An 8,732-nucleotide genomic window follows, 5' to 3' on the forward strand; every position below is an offset into this window, starting at 1 on the left:
CCGCCTTCGCTCCGGCCCCCGGTGGCCGCAGGTCACCCCGGCCGCGGGCTGCGCAGGGAGTGTAGGGTTGAGCAGGAGGGACCGCGCCCGGAAGATGTCTGGATTGCTGGGTGGTGAGCGGGCGTGTGGGACCCCCGGGAGGACTCGGGCTCGCTCCTCCACTTCCAACCCGTGGGGGGCGGACCCGTGTTGGGAAAGTTGAGCGTACTCCCAGGGTGGGGTCAGAGAGGACCGCTGCTGCCCTCGCGTGGCCAGGCAGCCCTCGAGGCTCCTGGCCCTCCCACGCCCTAGCTGTGACCGAGGGGACGGATATTGCCGAAGCTGCCTGCTCTCGCTTCAGGAATCACTGCGGTAAGTGCAACCGGACGCTATCCTGAGCCTCGGAGGCCTTTTGTGATCTGCAGTCCCCAGCCTCCGTTGCCTTAAAAGTCCCTTCCTTCCTTCGCCGGGAATTTCCCCACGTCCTGTCAAGAGCACACTCCTGGAAGTGCTTCCTCGCCCTCCCGCTGGGAACTGAGCTCACATTCCTATTGTGCTGTTGTGCTGTTAAGCCCAGTCTGACGTGTTCCTTACCTGACCGTGTTTCTCCTTCCTTATAAAGGGCCAAAGAAGTGGGTGTATGAGGAAGTCTACCATTATTTTATTTGCTAGTGTTGGACACTTTAAACGGGCAGGTCTCTGGAAGAAGTTCGCCAGATCCTTTTGCCTGTAAAGAAGGTGAGGCCCAGAGAAGCGTTTCCACAAACAGTGTGTGACAGCACGAATTTACAGTGAGGTGGGCCTTGACGACACACAGGAAGCGGAGGCAGATGATCTCCATGAGTTAGTTCCAGGCCAACCTGGGCCACATACATGATATCCTGTCTCAAAAACCAAGCAAGCAAGCAACCAGTCAGATTTACACTCAGGCACGTGAGGTGCCCACGCAGATGATGGCTCCCTACTGCCTTCCGTGCGCCTCTTCCAACCTGCCTTGTGCACCATCCAACCGACCTCTGCTCGGAACAGGTTTCAACAAAGATTTGCTGAATAAATGCATGTTAGAACTCAGACGGAGTCCACTGCAGGTGCTGCTGGGCTGGTGGCTCATGCCTGTAATCCCAGCACTCCCGAGGGAGCAGGTCAACATTGGCTGTGTCATGAAACTGTCTCAAACCCAGGCAAATGCATACACAGACGCTCACTCAGGATAGGACGCACAAAGCATACATTTGGTAAATCAGGTAACCGGGGTGGTGAAGTGCAGTTTGGCCCTCAGGCCTCTTCATTCATTCAGTAAGCGTCGGCTGAGTGTGAACTGAAAGCTCTAAACTAACCAAGAATTTCTGCGTAGTCTAGCTGTGTGGTGGCAGCCCACATCTTTAATCCCAGCACTCAGGAGGCAGAGCAGGAGGATCTCTGAGAGTCTGAGACCACCCTGGTCTACAGAGCCAGTCCTAGAACAGACGAGGCTACACAACGAAACCTTGTCTTGAAAAAAGGATAGACAGACTTACATTGTGAAGAACACAAACAATCAAACAGAGCTAACAGTTATTGAAGCTTTATTACATGAACTTTGCCCCCAACCCACACTATGTTTAGTGTTTATGTTTAGTTCTTATGAGGCCATACTTCATTATCTTCATTTTACTGAGACATGGAAGCTCAGAGAAGTTATAGTGTCTTTGGGTCAAAACAGACCTAAGAGTCCCTGTTCTTGGGGCTACGGATGGCTCAGTGGTTAAGAGTACTGGCTGCTTTTCCAGAGCACCTAGAGTCAATTCCTAGCTCACATAACAGTCCCTGTCTATAACTCCAGTTCCAGGGAGTTCCAGTTTCCCAAATATATATGCAGGTAAAACACCAATGCACATGATAGTAAAAATAAATAATTCTTTTAAAAAAGAGTCCTGCTCTTACTAGCTACTGCCTATTGGTTCCTCCTATAGACAGTTGTAACCCTGGCCTTGGTGACATACAGGCACTGCAGCATACCCAGTCCTGGAGAACAGGTAAAGCAGTCAAGGAAAGATAATGTGAGGTTTAAATAAGTTGGAGCTATGGCAAGCTACAGAGTTGGGAGGAGGGTGTTGAAACTAGAGAAAATGAAGGTCCTTGGATGCCATGCTCAGGACTTAGCCTCAGTTTTGTTCTAGGCATAACAGTGAGTCACTGAGGTGAGGAAGCTTGTGTAATAAAGATCTAAGGTGGTGGTGAGGAAGGCAGGAATAAAGGCAAATATGAAAGATCTTTTAAATAGTCCACCGTCTAGTCACACATCCCTTAAAAAGAGATGTTATGAGAATGTGTTGCTAGGGAGTTCCATCATTGTGTGAACCACAATAGGTAAACTTACACAGACGGAGATGGTACAGCCGAGGACACAGCTCGGCTACATCGTGTATACCGGCATAGAGGTGGCTGATTTCCTGAAACACTAGCCGGCCTGCATGACTGAAGTAGTTGAGAATTGTAATGGAGATGCATAAGCCAGGTGTGGCCAGGAGTTGCATTACTAACTCAAGCAGCCATGATGGTGCCCGCTGAAAGGATGAAGCCGGAGAAAGAATTATTGACGGGGGAAATTGTAAATTCAGTTCAAGGTGCATTGCTTGGAAGCACCAGGGTACTGTGGCAGGGACGGCCGGGAGATGTGTGGTCCTCAAAGCTCAGCAAAGGTTTGGACTGGACACACAGACTTGGCAGACGCCAGCAGATGGAAGGAGCCACTCGTGGCAGGTAAGTGGGCCGAGAAAAGGAAGAGCGGAAGAGCCTGGGGAAGCCACATCTTTAGGAATATTCCGGGGTTCTTTCCATGCCCGCTTTTCAGGTTCCAGTGGAAGCAAATAATGACACACACCTTTTTCTACCTGGTTTATTTGCCGATTGCTGTGATTTTGGATCCAGTTGGGTGTTCCGTTTCTTTGTCAATTAAGTGGCCACTCAAGAGTCAGGGACACAACTTGCGTTGTTTGGGCTGGGAGAATGGTAATAACGGAGAGGCTGGGGTGGCAGTGAGAGGGATGGGGCTGAGCCCTTCAGGAGTAACTGCTGCCTGGCCCTCCCAGGGGGATGACGAAGACCGAGATGTCATCCCCGGAACCCAGCTTGTTGTTTGGGAGACGCCAGCCACGGTCCCGGGGGATGCCCCGGGCCCCCAAGACCAGAGTTTGGGCCAGAGCTGTATACCTGCCAGGAGCACATGTGCACATTCATGTACCAACATGAATATGAGAAGACGGATGCAGGCCCACATGTGGGGCTCCAGTGTTTGTCCCCCGTTGCCCCTTCCTTCACCAGGACAAGCCCCCGCCAACACCTTGCCAGGAACCCCCTACCTGCTGGGATCATTGGGCTCATAGACTGACAGCACCCTGTCCACAGTGGCAGCTACCTCACTGTCATTGGTCACATCCCACAAGCCATCTGTTCCCAGGACCAGCACATCATCTGGACAGTGCTCATACTGTGTCAGGTCATACACACGTACCTGGTAGCGAAAGAGAGAGAGGACAGTGGTGTAAGGGTTGCTAGACAGGGAGGTTGGAAATAAAAGAGCCCTGGGTAAAAGCCAGTCGGATCCTCCTGAAGGAAAGGAGGTGTGCTCACCTCGGGGAAGCAGGAGAGGAAAGGCTTGATGGGCAGAGTGGAACTGCAGACCTTGAGGTTGTGGTCTCCCAAGCCTCGGGTCACGCCAATGGTGGCCATTACCCGGGCCTGGGCAAAGTGAGAAAGAACACTGCTCTTTAGTTCCTCTCAGACTCACTGAAACCACAGAGCCTTCCCACACCTGCTAAGAAACATCCACCTCCCTGGATGAGCTGTGGCGGGTCTTCCTGCCCTCTCCCACCTCTACCCGTGGGGAGGGCCCTGTTTTACCTTTTTGCCCTCTCCGCAGACCAGAGGGAACCTGAGATCTTCCAGCTCAATCTTTTTGTAGGCCCTGGGGAGGGAGGAGTAGAGGAGGTATCACCTAGGTGGCAAAGCCCCCACCCCCTATGAATAGCACCCCCCCACACACTCAAACCCTTCCAGGGAATGGCCATATTCTGAGCCTGACCCAGCCCCCAGCTTCCACCTTGCTGCTGGCGAATGGCTGGTTGCATTGCCATGGGAACGGCCCCAGCTCTAAGGGAAGTGTTACCAGCCAGTCATATTCTGGTCCCTGTACAGCATCCTCTGCCCCAGCTCCTTGGGCTGGACTCTTCGGGGGAACTCAAGGTGGGTGAACTCACTTCCTAGCAGTTCTGGTTTCAAGAAGCCCTGAAGTTGGGAGGGGACAGCCGGGAGAGAGAGCATAACACTCATCACACAGCCCCGGTACAACATATAACTGTTAAATTACAACAGGTCCTTAAAAGAAAGTTTACTGAAGGCTACACACTCCTCTGATATTAACATTAATGAACTCAGTCACCCCTCACAATGACCTGGGAGGCAGGAACCATTGAGTAAGGGACTTGTCAGAGATTACACAATTAGCAAAGTACACAAAGCAGGTTTCAGCGCTCCTCCCCCTACCCCGGCAATCAGGATAGAGAGCCCACACGAGTATGCACTAAGATAACACCCTTGCTTTGGCCTTTGTTGTTCTCATCCCCCACCTCTGACTCTACTTCCTTCCTCAACTGGGGCTACAATGGCAGCCCAGGCTCCTTCGGGAGGCTGCATCATCTCTCCAGCTCACCCAGCATTCCACAGTCCACTCAGCACCTTCCCAGGAAGTTCCCAGTAGGAAGCTTTGAGAGGCGTTAGAGGAAAGACTCAGGTGGGGAGTTTGGCCCCTACTTACAAGCAGCTGAAGACGCTGGCGCTCAGTCTCCGGTGTGAACTCCCGAGACATCGGAATGATTTCACCATTCCTGATAATGATGGCCCTGCCCAGAGAGGAAAAGATTTGGACCTAGCTTTCTCCATCTGCAAGAGGAGCAGGCCCTCCCCAAAAGGAACCTGATGATTCCTTACCCAGGTCCTCATCCTTCCTTCCCTTATGGATATGTACAACTTTTCCTTATATCTGTCACCCCACTGAGCACTCCAGTCTTTAATACTTAACCTACCTCCCACTCTGCATTCCCCTCATCCTGGAGAGTGCAGCCCCTTATGCACAGCCAAAGCAGCTTCGTTCAAACCTTCTCACTCACCTGCTGTCACCCGCATTGGCCACATACATCTTGCCTAGCAGGTAGACCACGACCAGTGCGCAGCAGCCCCCTTCCACTTGGTGGCCGTGCCGCTCCTGAGCCATCTGCTCATCCTGCCGGGGGAGGAAGGGTCAAAGGGGACACAAGGTGGATTCTGGGGGGTCACCCCCCCATCACACAGTGCTGACTGGAGGGTCTATGATAGTACATTCCTGGAGCAGGCCACCCACTCACCATGAGCTGGAAGGCGCTCTCAATAGCCCCTATTACCAAGCTGTCATGTGTCACTTCCTTCTGTGGAGACCAGCAGGACTGAGGGCTAACCAAGTGTGAGTGGTCAGAGAAACCTGGGGTCCCCGGGGTGGACGGGAGGCACAGGGGAGGTGGCGAGCGATCCTGAAGGATTTCTACTATATCCTTTAGCTGCTCCCGGATGTGGCGATGCAGGAGGCGGGAGGCCATTTCAGCTGCTCCACCACCAGCGTGTCCATCAAACAGGCCCCAGTAGTAGAAGCAGAGTCCCTGGGGAAGGCAAAGTTGGAAGTCAGTGGGGAAAGGAGGGTGACAGGGCAGATCCAGCCTGTAAGCAGCCATATAGCCATAAAACAGGAGATGTGAGTGTGATATTAGGTCAAATTAGATCCATTCACTTGTTCACGCACAGCCTACCGTGTCAAGAGAAAGAAGAGCCAAATTAAAAACGTGAAGGATGCAAAGATCAGCACCGATGATTAGTTAAACCATCCACAAACACATGAGCAGCTATATTTTAAATGGAACAGTAAACATTAATAGCGGAAGTAATCTCATTGATGCCACTTAGGGCTTCTGTGGCAGAGCGATAACCTCCACACTTCTCGGATTTAGAACCGATGCCTGAAGTCTGCAGGGAGAGGCGTCACCACATCCCTGGAGGTTAGGAAAGGGGATGACATTTTACCTGGTTAGCCCCTGGAACACTCCTTCGGCTTTCCACATAAACGACCTCGCAGCAAGCCTGGTCCTCATTGTGCCTGCTCTTGCCAGCATTGATGACCCTGCCAGGCCAGAGTGTCCCACATCAGGTTAAACACCAGACTAGGTCCTGGAATAACCCCCACCTTAGACACACCACACACACACACACACACACACACACACACACATCCTCTTCTGCCTGCTGGCCAAGCAGAAAAAGGTCACAGCTGCCTGGGCTCCGAGCCAAAGGGAAGAGGAGAAGGCAGGGGCAACGAGAAGTACTGTCTGGGTGGCAGAATGTACAGCCCCAGAAAAGGCCCTAGACAGTGACTGCCTGCCTCAGTTCCTCCATCCTCGGCAAAGGAGGCTTTCTGGAAGACGGCGCTGGGAGCGGGGAGGGGGGCTGGGGAGGAGGGCTGTCTACATGGGAGCAGTTAAGTTTTGCTTCCCTACGAGTCAAAAATCCTACATCCCACCTCACATCTCAACCAGCTCGGCCAGCGATTATGGACACGTTCATCCTCAAGCCTAAAAGCACTCAGTGAAAGTTCCCTCTCTCTTGCAGGGGGGGAAGTCCTCCAGCCCAAATTGGGTAAGGTGGAAATGTAGGCCCGCCTGGACTGGGCAAAGATTCTCTCAGCTACGAACTCCTCTCACGTGGGAAGCTAAGAGAAGAGGTGAGGGGCCGCCCACCACCTCCCTCCACGACCTCAGTGCCCCCATCTCCCTGGCAGCTTGGCTTTCCCCAAAGATTCATTAAAATAATAATAATAATAATAAATACGGGTTCTGGGAGCACGCTACCACTCAGGCTGTGCGAACCAACGGGTCTATTTCCTTGCCCGACCAGCACCTGTCTGTCTGCAGACCCCCACCCACCCAAGGGTACCATGGCGTGCGGCGGGCAGACCCTTCCCCCGCCCCGGGAAGCTGGCCGCCTTCTGGTGTCGCGGGCTATTTCTGGGTGCGGAGGGGGAGGGGACCGGTAAGAAGGACAGGGAACTGGGGCGCTGGGGCCAGGAAGCGGGTGAGCGAGTCTTTCCACCCGCGATCTCCCTGGCAAAGGGAACTGCCCCTTCTCGAACCTCCCCTCCCTTAGCCTGTGAATCGCGGGCCCGCGACTGGGGAAGCCGCCAACTCATCCTCGGCGCTACGCGCCCTGCCTGGGAGGGGACTGTCCTGAGCCGGCGAGGGGTAGGGTGGGCAAGGTCCTGAAGAAAGCGGTGGAGGCTGCACCCAGTCGGAGGGATGGCTGGAAGGGGCGCAGGTTCCTGGGATGGTCCCCGGAGCATCGTAAAGGGGACGCATCCCAGCAGCCGGGTGCGAGGGTGGGAGCCCCATCCTCGGCTGGGAGCCCCGGGGGGCGCTCACTCGGCATAGCCTGTACTCCAGGGCAGACGGCGACCGGTTTCGGGGGGGCTTTGCACAGCCCGGCCTGCGTGGTCGTCAGCGCGTCGCAGTCCCCCGGGGCTCAGCTGCAGGAAGGTAGGTCGGGAGAAGCTCGCCCGAGTCTCCGCGGTCTTCGGAGGCGCGCCGGCCTCCCTCCCAGACCTCGCCGGGGGGCTCCTAGGCGTTTCTGGGGCAGAGGACGGCGCTGAGGTCGTGTTGGGCAGATCTGGGGACTTGGGGCGCTGGGACTGAGTGCCACTCGAGCTCACCAGGTGCGCCACGGCCGAGCGGACCCGGTTTAGCATGCTGCCTCCGTGCCCCGCCCTCGGCCGTGGCCCCGCCCCCAGGGAGGCCCCGCCCCTAGGGCTCCAGGTGGGCGGTGCCCGCACTTGGTTCTTGACAAACTTGCCCAGGCTCTAGGCCACGCGGGAACCGCCCCACCGGCTCCCCCACGTCTCTTCTCCGCATCCTTGCTCGGTTCCGCCAGAATGTCACCGGGGAAGGGTCCGTCCTGGGAAGGAAGCGGAGCAAAGGAAACATTTCGGCCGAGCTGTAGGTTGGACATCCGTTAGATTCAATCCGCTAGAATTTACCCATTATGACGGGGGTGGGAGAGGCAGCCTCCTCGCGCTCCGTTCGGGTTGGCCAGCCAGCACGGAGAGTTATGGAGCTGATGACTTCAGAGCGAAACATCCACTTGGGTGTGAAGAACTTGGTGTGATAACACCTCGGGCTGGGGCTGCTGAATCCGGAGAAGAGGGGGAGCTGGTGCCGGTTGCCATGCAGAACAAGCCCAGCGGCCGACCTCCAGGCTCCTGGAGGCGTAATTCTCTCCAAAAGTCCCCTCCACCTTCGAGAGCACAATCGTCGCTTCCATCCCACTTTCTCAGAGCCCCTCCCTCACAGTCTAACTTCTGCTGACCAGTTAGTAACGCTAACGGCATAAGAAATAACCACGATTATTGAGGACTTGGCTTCACACTAAGCCCTCTCCGCAAGGCGCGAGCTAGTCATTAAGTCACTACACCAACCCCGCAAGGTGGGCTCCGCCCATTTTACAGATGAGGCAGGGACAGTCTCCTGTTATTTTGCTAGATTTACCCAAGAGTCACGCAGCCACTTAGAGAGACATACCCGTGTCAGAACCTGCTGTTACTGACGCTGGTTTTTCTGGGTTAGGAAAAGGGCACAGAGGGGCGTGGGACTCCAAAATTTCCACCCTCTTGAGGCTTCAAGCAAAACGGGGCTGCTGAGCAAGTT

General features: G+C 54.8%; 1 protein-coding gene and 1 long non-coding RNA gene across 3 annotated transcripts; one reads left to right on the forward strand and one right to left on the reverse strand.

The window, feature by feature from the left end:
* The first annotated feature begins 10 nt into the window (after positions 1 to 10).
* On the forward strand, positions 11 to 1,887 carry LOC132656939 (uncharacterized). The gene is made up of 2 exons (XR_009594769.1): positions 11 to 351; positions 602 to 1,887. It is a non-coding gene; the product is annotated as an uncharacterized LOC132656939 (long non-coding RNA).
* Positions 1,888 to 1,966: 79 nt separating this feature from the next.
* On the reverse strand, positions 1,967 to 8,167 carry Ppm1j (protein phosphatase, Mg2+/Mn2+ dependent 1J). 2 transcript variants are annotated; one of them, XM_021634214.2, is made up of 11 exons: positions 8,066 to 8,164; positions 7,455 to 7,983; positions 6,067 to 6,163; positions 5,361 to 5,648; positions 5,127 to 5,239; positions 4,775 to 4,859; positions 4,127 to 4,245; positions 3,862 to 3,925; positions 3,592 to 3,699; positions 3,321 to 3,472; positions 1,967 to 3,171 (listed from the first exon to the last, which is right to left on the reverse strand). In XM_021634214.2, exons 2-11 carry the CDS (start codon positions 7,775 to 7,777, stop codon positions 3,021 to 3,023), a joined length of 1,500 nt encoding a protein of 499 aa, XP_021489889.1. In that variant the 5' UTR covers positions 7,778 to 7,983; positions 8,066 to 8,164; the 3' UTR covers positions 1,967 to 3,020. The 2 variants fall into 2 exon arrangements, with proteins under 2 accessions (XP_021489889.1, XP_060248924.1); XM_060392941.1 differs by lacking the exon at positions 3,321 to 3,472 and having other exon boundaries at positions 8,066 to 8,167.
* Positions 8,168 to 8,732: the final 565 nt, after the last annotated feature.

This window comes from Meriones unguiculatus, chromosome 10 (genome assembly GCF_030254825.1).
Source record: "Meriones unguiculatus strain TT.TT164.6M chromosome 10, Bangor_MerUng_6.1, whole genome shotgun sequence".
NCBI lineage: Eukaryota > Metazoa > Chordata > Mammalia > Rodentia > Muridae > Meriones > Meriones unguiculatus.